At 50.3% G+C, this 13,588-nt stretch overlaps 1 protein-coding gene across 2 annotated transcripts in view; it reads left to right on the top strand.

Moving 5' to 3' along the window:
• LOC135821162 (pneumococcal serine-rich repeat protein-like) overlaps positions 1 to 13,588 on the top strand; it is a 118,761-nt gene that overhangs the window by 54,754 nt on the left and 50,419 nt on the right. For both annotated transcript variants that reach the window (XM_065334231.1, XM_065334232.1), the window contains exons 10-14: positions 1,232 to 1,372; positions 2,572 to 2,720; positions 9,493 to 9,852; positions 10,449 to 10,892; positions 12,323 to 12,536. In XM_065334231.1, coding sequence (XP_065190303.1) covers positions 1,232 to 1,372; positions 2,572 to 2,720; positions 9,493 to 9,852; positions 10,449 to 10,892; positions 12,323 to 12,536 — 1,308 coding nt within the window. The remainder of the gene's footprint in view (positions 1 to 1,231; positions 1,373 to 2,571; positions 2,721 to 9,492; positions 9,853 to 10,448; positions 10,893 to 12,322; positions 12,537 to 13,588) is intronic.

The raw sequence follows: 13,588 nt of genomic DNA, 5'->3' as shown, positions 1-13,588 counted from the left end.
TGAAAATGATGACGGTCTAGTCGGAGAGGCTGAACCCCAGTACGGTACAGTACAGTGCAGTGCAGTGCAGGACTGTTGGACGCCAGAAAGCGGCCAGCCTAGCATTTCACCAACCACAGCATACCATTGTATACTCGGTAACTCAACTGCGCATAGACTGTAATGCATGAACATAAGAATTGTCCAGGGTAGGAGGCTGAACCCCCAGTTCTTTGGCACCCATCAGTGGTGTAACCCCTGTGTTTGCCGCTACAAGTACTAACCTAAAGAATCCTGTCTTGACCAGACACATTGTTATACGGTAAAACCTGTAACTAAAGACCACCGTGACTAGCGACCAGCCTGCTACTACAGTAAAACCTGTAACTAAAGACCACCGTGACTAGCGACCAGCCTGGTACCAGTAAAACCTGTAACTAAAGACCACCATGACTAGCGACCAGCCTGGTACTACAGTAAAACCTGTAACTAAAGACCACCGTGACTAGCGACCAGCCTGGTACTACAGTAAAACCTGTAACTAAAGACCACCGTGACTAGCGACCAGCCTGCTACTACAGTAAAACCTGTAACTAAAGACCACCGTGACTAGCGACCAGCCTGCTACTACAGTAAAACCTGTAACTAAAGACCACCGTGACTAGCGACCAGCCTGGTACTACAGTAAAACCTGTAACTAAAGACCACCGTGACTAGCGACCAGCCTGCTACTACAGACCACTTTGCCAGGCACGGACGCCGGTCTCACATTCATAATATGGTTGTGCAGTGCAAACCTCTAACTAAGGACCACCTGCCACTAAGGACCACCTGCCACTAAGGACCACCTGCCACTAAGGACCACCTGCCACTAAGGACCAGTTTATCTGGCCCCGAAAGGGTGGTCGTTAGTCACAGGTTTTACTGTGCTCCAAGGTGCTTTGGATCGAATGTGCACCCCTGGATCCAGCGGAATCCTGTCATATCAGGACAGTTTCTGCCGCACCGAGGGTGTCCGGTTAGGCTAGGTTATACTGCACTCACAGTACTATCGTTCGGCAAAGAATGGAGCGCCGAGAACGACCAGAGTTGAATATCACCAAGCACAGCATACCAATGTATACACAGTGACTCCATTGTGCGTTGACTGTAGTAAACGTTCTGCAAGACCACTTCTATTATGAGTTTGCTTATGCTTTTCTTGCTCCTGTGTCTTCTCCGGCTACTCTGTTCGATATGTTGTCTTCTTCAGCCTGCACGTGCGATCCCCAGGGCAGCACGAGTGCCGACTGCATCGATGGCATCTGTACCTGTCAGCCGGGAGTGCTTGGACCGAAATGTAACGAGTGTCCGCAGGGACAACTGTTCCAGAGCGACACAGGCCGTTGCGAGTGTAAGTATATTTTTAATATTTTTTTACACGAGAGAGAGAGAGAGAGGGGGGGGGGTGGGGGGGGGAGGAGGCAGACAGTGCTGCAACTCCGAGTTTCACCTAGTCACGATCATCAGGCAACTGGGATGAATTTTTTTTACTGGTACTCGCACTATGCTGATGATACCAACCTCTTGACTTTCGCAATTCCTATGCCTGTGTGTTTCCTTTGATTCACCCGTACGGCACTCTTTCCCGAACACATGAAACTTCTTTCAGTGGTAGAACCCCTGGACAGGCTTGGAGCATCCGTGTAGTCGTTAAATACAGTAAATACAAATAAATACAGTTCTTTTAAGTAGAAGTCTGAAGAAAATGTTGAACGGCCTCTGCTGGGATGACGACTACACCATAGCTCAGTGGTTAGGCCTCGCGGGCTACAAGCGAGGGTCCCTGGTTCGAGTCCTGGTGGTGACAGTCAATTTTTTCTTCAGACTTTTCCCGTTTGTCTCTTTCCCTCAAACCAGTCAATCGTTTAAGTAGTGTATTTATTTGCCTCCTCATCGAATATTTAAAAATATTCAATGAGGAGACAACAGTTTTAATATCGCAATAAGGAGGATGAGCTGAAGTGACAATGGATAACTTTGCTCAACAATGTGAAGCGATGGAGTCGAAATACAGCACTGCTCAATGATATCCAGTCGTGTCACTCAAGTACGCACCGGGCATTGCGCAGCCCTTGACCTGCGAGCACTGGGTTGCGAAAAGGGTGCAAGGCGCAAACGTGAGTGCCGCGCCTGGATTTCATTGTGCAGTACTGCACAACACTGTGTAGAGGCGGTGTCGTAATCCTGCTTCTAAGTACTGATGGCGAGATAGCTCGCTGTGTAAAGAGTACCTGAACGGCGGATGACGAGATATCTCGCTCCACTGCCCACGCAGTAGTACAAAGTGCATATATCACTGTACAAACTGGATGCGAATGTTGTGAGTAATGCTGTGGTGTCTCATGACCGTACGGGACAGCATGGGGGCATTCAGCGCCACGAATTGCTGTGTATGCCCCTACTGGCCCCCAGATCTTCCCAGAGTCCCAAGCTCCCCGGAGACGGCGAGAGATACGGAGCGACCGTTTTCAACAGATCATGTTTTCTTCTTGTGACCTTGTGTGTGTGTGTGTGCTGTTGTGTCGCAACTATGCCCTGTTCTTCCTACAGCTCCCGTCAACTTTCTGCCCTTCGGCCCACAGGCAAACGACAACCAACTTTTTGAGCAGCCCAATGGTGTTTTACCCTCTATCGCCTCGCAAACCGTGTTCTTCGGAACGTCGCTGAACTTTGGCGATCGAACGTTCTCGTCGGGCATTGTACGTAGAAAGGAACATCTGTTTTTGTTGTCGTTGTCGTCGTCGTTGTTGTTCGTACATAGTTTGGGGATTTCAGGGGGTGTTGACCGTTGGGCGGTTCAATAGCCAATTGAGTCATCTATCCAAGGTTCCCTTTGAGTGTCTCTCCCCTGTCCCGGGAGACCCACATGACCATTTTTGGCAGTGAGCAAGTACAAGTGTGTGTGTGTGTGTGTGTGTGTGTGTGTGTGTGTTATCGCTTCCGCGATGGGCAGGTCTGAGGTCTGAGGTGTGTGTGTGTATGTGTGCATGTGTGTGTGTGTGTGTGTGTGTGTGTGTATGTATGTGTGTGTGTAGCTAGGGGGGCACAGTGTAATAGGTGTATGTATGCTACGACCTGAATACTCACTATTTGTATTTCCCGCTCGTTCCCCTTGGCAATGAGCACTCACATAGAAGAGCGCATGCTCCAGTTCTGTTGTAGTCTAGTCTTGAGTTGTCGTTGTCCTGTTCTCCTTGTCTACACTCTTCTCGAATACTTCTAATTATCCAATCATATAAAACCCCTGTGTTCCGGTGTGAGGGGGCATCATTAGCCGGGAGCAGCTAACACTGGTGGCAGCGGCAAACGTCCACCACTACATCGCTGGCGGAGTATGTACGCCTTCGGAGATCGCCGACTATGAAGTACCACGAAGGCCCACGCAAGTGAAACCATATCCTCATCCACTCTCTTCGTCATTATTTTCCTTTCTGCATTGTGTTTCTTTCTGCTCGTCGTTTTCTTGTTGCATGCATTGTTTACCATGGTTTACAGTCCATAGGTCAAGCATTGGCGCCAACCTGTCTGGCCAAACATTTTCGGAACATTTTCTGTGTCCGTGTTTTGTGCATACTGACTGGTATCTGTTGTTGTAGGATAACTGCTGGCTGGGTAGTAGAGTCTACACTGTGTCCGTAGAGTACTAGTAGTTGCCTATTTGGAATTGTCTCTGCCAAATTAAGTAATTAGTTGTTTGCCGCTACGCACGATAGGTTACGTAATAGATTGAGATCGATAGTTGATCGAGTCCACGGGAAATTTTTGCAGATATTTTTTTTCGAAAACTCAAAAATACAAAAACAATTTTTTTTTTTCACAATGGGCCGTACAGCGAAATCCAAGAGACAAGAAAAGCTAGAGCGTAGCTTCGCTGAAGCTGGCTGTGACATGAATGCTGAAGAGCGCGAGAGTTCGCCGGTACAAGGGTTGTCCCATCGTTTTCGTTTGCCGGACACAGACACACCACATGCACGTCCACTGCCGAAGCCAGTCTTGCTTCCTGAGACATTCGGAAATCAGCCAGGCCAAGATTTCACCACGTACATGAGGCATTTCGTCCACACATGCGAGTTGAGTGGGTACGACGACGACCAAAAGCTACGGCTACTACCTGCTCGCCTTGTTGGTACAGCTCATGAGATGTTCACCGAAATTCTAACTCACACGCCTGACATAAACTTTTCAGACGCAGTCGAGGCTCTGCATGTCCGTCTTGAGCCGCCCCAGCAAGCATTGATGCACGAGGCCAGTCTTCGCCAGCGAGTGAAGCTGGCGAGTGAAACTCAGCACGGGTATGCCACGGAACTTCGTCGGCTCGCTCGTCGAGCCTACCCAGGACAACAAGGTGCACTGCTTGATTCAATGCTTTTGCAACTTTTTATTGATGGCCAGGCATCGAAGGATTTGCGCTTGGCGTTGGCGTCACCTCGGCCCACTGATTTGGATGCGGCGGTCCAAAAGGCCATCGAGGTAGGTGCTATTTATGCTCGCGAGCAGGCCCGCACCGTACCTCACCAGTACGCACAGCCCGTATTTGCTGCTGCTCCGGAAGTGAAGCCCCGTCATGGTCGTGACCCCTACACAGCAGTCGGTCCACTGAAGTCGGAATCTGAGCGAGACCAGTTGGCTTCGCTTTTGTCGAGTTTTGATTCGCGTCTCTCTGCTTTGGAGGCGAAAATGGAGAGCGCGAGTCTGTATCGCCCCACCCGACCCCAGCAAGACCATGTACGTTTTGTTGCTCGTGGTGCTGGTGCTGGTGCGCCTAGTCGTGGTCGTGGCCAGAGTTTTGCGAGGCCTGTCCGTGGAGTGTGCCATGGATGTGGTGAAGAGGGCCACTTCATTGCATCTTGCCCGCACGCAAAAAACTAGGTTGGACTGGTGACACGGGGCCGCCGTCAGTCGTCCGAGTGGAGCCCCTCGAGGAGGTATGTGGTGCGATCTCACCCATTATTGTGCACGTTGATGTTTGTCTTTCGTCTTCGTCTTCGTCTCCTGTTGTTGCTCTTGTTGATTCTGGTTCAAGTGTGTCGTTAGTGCATTCTAAATTGTTGCCTAATTTGACAGAGCGACCTCCTCTAGAGTCTGCTCCGCGGTTGTGTGCAGTCAATGGCGCACAACTTCCTGTCGTTGGATCCATGGATCTGTGTATGTCGCTAGGAAATCTGTCTTTCCAGCACACGGTTGTTGTGTCTCCTGGTATTCACTGTGACATGATTCTTGGTTCCGATTTTTTGTTGCAGCATGGTGGTGTATTAGATATTGCTCGTGGTGTTGTGATGTTTGGCGATGTGTCTGTTCCGTTGCATGTTTCTGGTTCCGGGTGTCCTCCGTCACGTACGCCCTATGGCTATGATCGTATTGTTCCGCGTAATACTTCCCCCTCATGTAATAGTACTCATACTCCTCATTCTGATTCTGATGCATGCTCCGACGATGTACCTGTTTCGTCGTATTCTTCTCGTGTTGCCCTTGACGATTCATTGTCTGCACGGGTTGTTGAACCCATGGCTCAACCTGGCGTTGTCCCGGCGTGTGCGCCCGAAAGTGTGGCCGACCCTGTGGTATACTCATCTCGTGTGGTGTTTGAGATGGAGTTGTCGGTACCTGCAGGACATGTTGTCTTGGTGCCTTGTGCAGCTGTTGATGTGTGCACGGTTGCGATGGATTGCGTGGCAGATCCATTGGAGTCCTTTATGGCGAAGCATCCAGATGTGGCAGTGACTCCTAGTCTTGTAACTGTTGGCCCTAACCAAACACGTGTGGTTGTGGCTGTTGAAAATCATGCAAATCATCCTATACTCATTCATAAAAATACCAATGTTGCCGAACTTCATCAAATTCCTACAGATTGTGAACATATTGACGACACTGAAGCTATGGTTTCCTCAGTTTCACCCGACCCGATCCCGCTAACTGAGCAACGCAAGAAAGTCATCGATGAATATATCAACGCACAAAATCATCTCTCCACAGAACAGTCTCGCACGCTCACTGAACTACTTCATGATAACCACGATTTATTTATCTTGCATGATGATGACTATGGCTACTGTGACATATTCCCTCATAAAATTAACACAGGACAAAATAACCCTATAAAACAACCTACCCGGCGGATTCCATATCACCGCCGGAAGGCTCTGCAAGATCTACTGAATACGCTGTTAAAGCAAGGCATAATACAAGAATCGATTAGTCCGTGGGCATCACCCATAGTATTGGTGCCAAAGAAGGATGGCTCTCTTCGACTCTGTATCGACTACAGGAAGTTGAACTCTGTCGCCGAACCTGACGCCTACCCGATTCCCCGGGCGGATGACATGCTTGATTCCCTGTCTGGCTGTCGGTATTTCACGTCCCTTGACTTCGCGTCAGGGTACTGGCAAATAGCAATGGAAGGAAGCGACAAGGCTAAGACGGCATTTACCACGCCACTGGGCTTGTTTGAGTTTAATGTTCTGCCGATGGGCTGCAGGAATGGCCCAGCGACATTTCAGCGCGTAATGGAAGCAGTCCTGAGTGGCTTATGTAACACACCGGTCCAGCCATTCTGCCGTGTGTTCTTTGATGATGTCCTGAATGCCAGCGAAACGCTGTCTGGCCAACTCCAGATTCTGCTGCCCGTGTTCGCGCGAGTTCGGTCCGCTGGACTGCGGTTCAATCTGAAGAAATGCTCCTTCTTCCAGGAGGAGGTCACTTTCTTAGGACACCGCGTGTCAGCGGAGGGCATCTCCCCGAATGAAGCCAAACTCGTCGCGGTCAGGAACTGGAAGACTCCGAAATCTGTCACAGCTGTCCGCGAGTTCCTTGGCTTCGCTGGATATTATCGCCGCTTCATCCGTGGGTTCGCCCAGCGTGCTGCTCCGCTGACTGCTCTGACAGGCAAGAATGCTCGCTTTGCATGGTCGAAAGCTTGCGAAGCGGCGTTCCAGGCTCTGAAGCGTTCGCTTGCCAGTGCGCCGGTGATGGCGTACCCCCAGTTTGAAGATTCAGCAGGTGCATTCATTCTGGACACCGATGCGAGCAATGTGTCGATTGGTGCAGTCCTCAGTCAGATCCAGGATGGAACTGAGCGACCAATTGGGTACGGCAGCCGTGTACTGACGAAAGCTGAGCGCAACTACGATGCTAGCGATCGTGAGGCCCTTGCTCTGGTCTATTTTGCGGAGTATTTCAGGCACTACTTGTTGGCACGACCATTTGTTGCCAGGACGGACAATACTGCGTTGACTGCACTCCGGAACCTGAAGGAACCCCGCGGACGGAAAGCACGTTGGCTTGACTGTTTATCCGAATATGAATTCCGAGTCGTCCACCGTCCAGGTCGCCAACATCTGAATGCCGATGCTATGTCCCGCGTGGTGACCGATGTGCCGTCTCCTCCGCCGAGTCCGCCGCCTCTTGCCCGTGATGTTCCGCTGTCAGCTGCTGCTGAAGTGCCAGTTGCTGGAGCCACTTTCGTCAGTTCTCCTGATCCGCCGCCTGATTGTTTTCGGCCGCAGGATATTTTGAGTGCCCAGTCTACTGATCCTGATCTCGCTGCGGTTTTGTCTTGGTACGATGCTGCCAGTGGGAAATTTGTCCGTCCACCTGAAGAGGATATCCGTCCCTTCAGCCGTCTTCAGAAATTCCTTTGGTCTTCTGTTTCTCAGTTGCGTCTTATCGATAAGGTGCTGTATCTTGATCCCCCGTTCGCTCATGATGTTGATGTCGAACATCCTGTTCTGATTGTCCCTGTCGTTTTGCAGTCTGCTGCGCTCGCGTCTGTTCATTCTCTGCCCGGTGCTGGTCACTTTGGCATTGAGAAAACGTTACATCTGGCCCGTCAACGTTTCTTTTGGCAGGGTATGGCATCCGATGTCCAGATTTATGTGCAGAGTTGTCCGACTTGTGCTCAGTTGGCTTCTAAGAATCCAGTGCACCGTGCTCCGTTGCAGTCCATGGCTGCTGGTTTTCCGTTTGAGTTTGTCGCATTGGATATCGTTGGTCCACTTCCTGTGACTCCAACCGGTAACAGGTATGTCCTTGTCATCGTCGACTACTTCACTCGCTGGGCTGAAGCCGTTCCTTTGTCTGCCATTACTGCTGAGGCTGTCGCTCTGGCCTTTGTTCATGGTTGGGTGTCTCGCTTTGGAGCGCCACGTCGCCTCCACTCTGACCAAGGCTCTCAGTTCGAAGCTCGGTTGTTCCAGTCGTTGTGCACCATCCTTGGCATCCGGAAATCCCGCACAACCAGTTACCACCCCGAGGGCAATGGACTTGTTGAACGCCTCAATCGTACGTTAATCCATCACCTGAAGGCTTTTGTTGGCCCTACAGATGTCCATTGGGATATTCACCTTCCGCTTGTTCTTCTCGCCTACCGTGCTGCTGTACACAGTAGTACTGGTTTTACGCCTTCCCGTTTGTTGTATGGTGCTGAGCTTCGCCTGCCTGTTGATCTGGTCTTTCCTCCTCCTGATCCTCCCGAGCTCTCCCCATTTGCCTATGTTCAGCTCGTACGTGATCGTTTAGCTCAGGCTCATTCTCTTGCTCGTGTTCAGTTAGCTGCTGTCCATCGTCACCAGAAGTCAGTGTATGATGCTCACTGCAGTGGTGCTTCGTTTGTCGTTGGCGATTTCGTCTGGCTGCATGATAAGGTGATTCATGCCGGCGAGTCTGCCAAGTTCCACCGTTATTGGTCCGGTCCGTTTCGTGTTGTTCGTGTGAAGGGTCCTACGTCGTATACCTTGTCTATGCCTGGGTGTGAACGTACCGTCCATTTCAATCGCCTCAAGAAAGCTGTAACTGTGTCCGGTCCTGTTACATTGCCGCTGCCCGATGATGATTTGCCACGCTGCGTTCCGCCGCTACAGCCACCGTCGTCTGATCCGGTCCGTACTTCTTCTCCTGTTTCTCGTCGTTCTGGCCGTGTCCGCACTGCACCTGCTCGACTAGCTGACTATGTCCTGGACTGAGTTTATTATTTGGTTTGTTTTCTTTTGTTGTTTCCTAGGTATTTCGTTCATTCCCGTGGACGTGAATTTTAGCTAGGGGGGCACAGTGTAATAGGTGTATGTATGCTACGACCTGAATACTCACTATTTGTATTTCCCGCTCGTTCCCCTTGGCAATGAGCACTCACATAGAAGAGCGCATGCTCCAGTTCTGTTGTAGTCTAGTCTTGAGTTGTCGTTGTCCTGTTCTCCTTGTCTACACTCTTCTCGAATACTTCTAATTATCCAATCATATAAAACCCCTGTGTTCCGGTGTGAGGGGGCATCATTAGCCGGGAGCAGCTAACATGTATGTGTGTGTGTGTGTGTGTGTGTGTGTGTGTGTGTGTGTGTGTGTGTGTGTGTGTGTGTGTGTGTGTGTGTGTGTGTGTGTGTGTGTGTGTGTGTGTGTGTGTCTATGCATCTGGTCACTGGCTTGTGTTTGAGTGTGTGTGTTTGATTGTTTTCCGTTCTTGCCCACCCGGCGGTGATGCAGGTAAGCAGCGACGGCTACATCTCGTTCCGCAACACCCTGCCGATCAACGTCAACTTTCAGAACCTGGTCAACCAGGGTAACAATCCGGTGATCGCACCTTTCTGGGCGGCCAACGACGTGCGAAATGGCCGTGTTTTCTACAGCCTACGGTCTGACCAGGGCACGATCGACAACACGGTTCGCCTGCTGAACGGACAGCCGCCGCTCGCGGATGATGGCATGCCACCAGTTCTGGCTGCCGTGGCGACCAATGTGCCGGCGACCTTCCGCCCGACCGAGGTGCTGGTGGTGACCTGGTCGCACATGCAGGCGTGCCCCGGTGGGCAGCAGGGCCGTAACAACATGCTGCCCGACCTTGGGGTGAGTCCCGATGATGATAGCATTATACATGGGAAGTATTCACTCGCATAAAAGAGCACGCACTTGTATTCGAGTACGAGGGCATGTCCACATGCAAAGGCATGAAAACAAATTAAGACCGAAGAGTGTATTTTGAAGACTTGAATACTCATATTGAAAGACACACCCTTGTATCCGGAACTTGTTGAACGGTGGTGGTGTTTCTTGGTGAAATGGAAAAATAACTTTTTATTGTGCACATACCAGGGCAGGCACTTGTACGTGGGTGAATACGATGGGAAGTATTTTACCCTGCGTTCACCCTGACTTTGCCCGTCGGCCTGTACCGTTTTTGTTGTGTTTTCAAGACATGATTGACATTTCGGTTTCTGAAACAAAGATTGGCTTGCGATATCACCCTAGTTGGAATCTTACTGTTCCGTTCTCCCGCTAAGCTGAGCTTTCTTTCGTCGAAACGATGCCAAACCGACGGTATTTTGGGTGCTGGGTACGTGTGTGTGTGTGTGTGTGTGTGTATGTGTGTGGGCACGTACGTGTGTTTGTGTGTGTGTTCTTGCATGCGTGTGTGTGTGTGCATGTACGTATACGTGTTGCAGTTCAACCACTACCAAGCCATAGTGGCGTGGGACGACTGCCAGACGTTCGTCGTCTTCCTCTACAACAACCTGGCGTGGACGGTGGGCCAGTTCAATCTGCCCACGGTCAGCCGCATCTGGGACGGATTCCGCATCCTCGACGTCGACCAGTCCATCACGGTTTCCGACCCGGACGGTCGCACCGTGGGCCGGCAGATCAACGTCTACGAGCTGACCGACGGTTGCCGAGGTTTGAGTCTGCTGCAGCGGCAGTGCCGTGCCGACGTGGCCTCGCTACCAGCGCTCTCGCCATTCTTGAACCTCGGCGCGCGCTTCTGTCCACCAGCTCTGTTTTTCTTCTTCATCGGATTCCCGTTCAACGGCGCTTTCTTGTCGTTCAACCCCGTCTTCTCGCTCTGTGTTATCTCCCGAGGCTTCTTCTTCGTACCGAGCACCTCTGATCTGGTGAGTTCCAATGCATATGTAGTGAAACCTGTGTGAGGCGATCGCTCAAGGGACTTTCAAAACGTAGTCTCTGTTGCCAGACAGTCTCCTTATCCAGTGTCATATGACTTTAAATAGCATCTCTTGATCCTGGTTGCAGTGGTATTGTACTTGCAGGGCAGGTGGTCGCCTTATCCGAGTGGTCGCCTTGATAGGTGTACTGTATATTAAATCTGAATACCATCACTTGGAAAATCCTCACATACGTGCAGATAGTGTATGCTTGTATACTCAGTCTGCTTTTTCGTCCTGTGTGCACTCCTCAGCATTAAAGTTTGCTCACCGTTCACAATAGGGGTGAGACAATTATACCGAATATTCGACTACACGCTCCCCCCCCCCCCCCCCAATAAAAGACAAAAACTTACTCGGTATATTATCATGCTTCTTCATGCAGTTTTGCATTCATTTGCCGCAGAAATCAGCAGTTTCAGACCAGCAAGCTGCAGATTTTGATGTCCAGGCTGTGTGTAGAATATTGATCCAGGACGAGAATGAACCCATGTGACGATTTCCAAAGTTTAGAACCCAGATCAGTGCATTTTATTGGATCACATGCTACCTAGAGCAAAGAGTAGTATGGTAAATAGTACCGTATTATCCGGGGTATGCAGCACTGGAGTATAAGCCGCACTGGAGTATAAGCCACACTGGAGTATAAGCCGCACTGGAGTATAAGCCACACTGGAGTATAAGCCGCACTGGAGTATAAGCCACACTGGAGTATAAGCCACACTGGAGTATAAACCACACTGGAGTATAAGCCACACTGGAGTATAAGTCACACTGGAGTATGAGCCACACTTCCTGCCCCCCCCCCCATTTTTTGCTGCGAGATACAGACATCAACCCTACTTATCACCGTTAATTTGATCATCAGAGTATAAGCCGCACTCCTTGTTTTGGGTGAAGTTTGAGTGTTCAAAGTGCAGCGTACACTCCGGAAAATGCGTTACACATTGCGTTGACCGTAGACTATCCAATGCTGCCGCTGTGCACTCAGCACTTCAATAGTCCCTTTCTAGTTACCACTTCTTTTTCCTTCTCCCTCTTTACTTTCTACAGTCAGACCTCGCTTGACTTAACCGCACACATCCGTTTTCCACAAAAAATATCCGTATAGGCGAGGGAACAGGATAATCGAACACACATACTGTATGTATGCATGACATATGCTGTAAATCGGTAACCAACGATTTTCTTCCGGATGGCGAGGGATCCGGATAAAAGAGGGACGGATAAGCGAGGTCCGACTGTATTTATATTTCTTTACGTTTCTCAGCCGTGGTTGCCCCCCCCCCCCCCCATTTGATTGATAACTACCTGCTATGGCATAAGGAATAAATAAATAAACTCACCTTCTTTGCTGCCTCGTGCGTTGTCCTCTGCAGGTATGCTGCTACCCGTTGTTCGGCATCTTCCGGCCTGCCCTCTCGTTCGGTGCCGGCAGTGGCTGGGTTACCAATCGCTTCACGTCCTTCAACCAGGCCATACAGGAGCGAGATGTCCGCGATACCTGCTGCTTGGCTGGCCGATGCTCGACATTCTTTGAAGAGCGGCCGAACGCTCGCGTGCCTTTCTTCTTCTTCATCTTCTTCTTCTTCGGTTAGTGCGTAGCAACGTTATCAGTTTCCTGCATTGTTGTACAGATGCGTGCTCACTGAAATCCGACCCAAAGTGCAAAACTGGCGCCCTACTGTTCCAACTCCATCACTGTACTACTAGTACATATGGCCGTTCTGCCGCGTCCGTGCCACTTCCAGGGCGTCGAGGGTTGGGCAAGTTGAGGGTTCCAAATATGCACTTTTGGTTGGACTTCACCGAGCGCTACCGTACGTAGATTTCATGCAGGAATATATAATAGCTGATACATGGACTTCGTAATGGAGCTGTTTTCACATCTACCGCATGACAGGGTAGCCATGTTGGTTCCTACTCCACTCAACCCCTGCACCTGTGGGTCACGTGATGTCGGCCATGTTGGTTCCAACTCCACTCAACCCCTGCACCTGTGGGTCACGTGATGTCGGCCATGTTGGCTCCACTGTCCACATGCCATGGTCACTTTCCACACAATTTTAGTCACATGACCAAGCTTTTCAGCCACTCTAGTCTGCTGCTCTGTATGGAGATGCATTCCATAATGGAATGGAAAAAATAAATAATAATAATGAAAAATAATTAAAAAGGCGAGGTGAAGGCAATTTGAAACTCGGAGAAGGCAATACTCGTAATAATGCATGGCCTTCAACATTCGAATCTGGGCTTCGCGCAGGTTGAACAAGACGTTGTGAATACAGAATCACTTGATTGCGCGGTGCGATCGGAGCAGCTGCTTGTTCACTCGTTCATTGTGTGGGCCCGCTGCTCCATTCAATCGCTCTACATCACTCTCAAACTCAGTGCTACAGAGGCCAAGCAGCGTATTATTTCCTCGGAGAAGTGGCGTTTCAGTTCCGCTCGTCATGGATGGCATCACCTATGTTGGCATAGCATAACCATCGATTTCGCTCGGTTTGTTTTAAGTGGCCGCTTCCCTTGCATGGCATCTCTTTCATAACATGCCAGGGAAGGCCGGGAAAGTGATCGCTACTCATTCCATGTCAGCTTGCTCACAGGCCAATCCCTCACAAATCCATCACGAAGTTTTTGTTAAC

Source organism: Sycon ciliatum, chromosome 7, assembly GCF_964019385.1.
Source record: "Sycon ciliatum chromosome 7, ocSycCili1.1, whole genome shotgun sequence".
In the NCBI taxonomy this organism is placed as follows: domain Eukaryota; kingdom Metazoa; phylum Porifera; class Calcarea; order Leucosolenida; family Sycettidae; genus Sycon; species Sycon ciliatum.
This window is presented reverse-complemented; position numbering and strand designations above follow the sequence as displayed.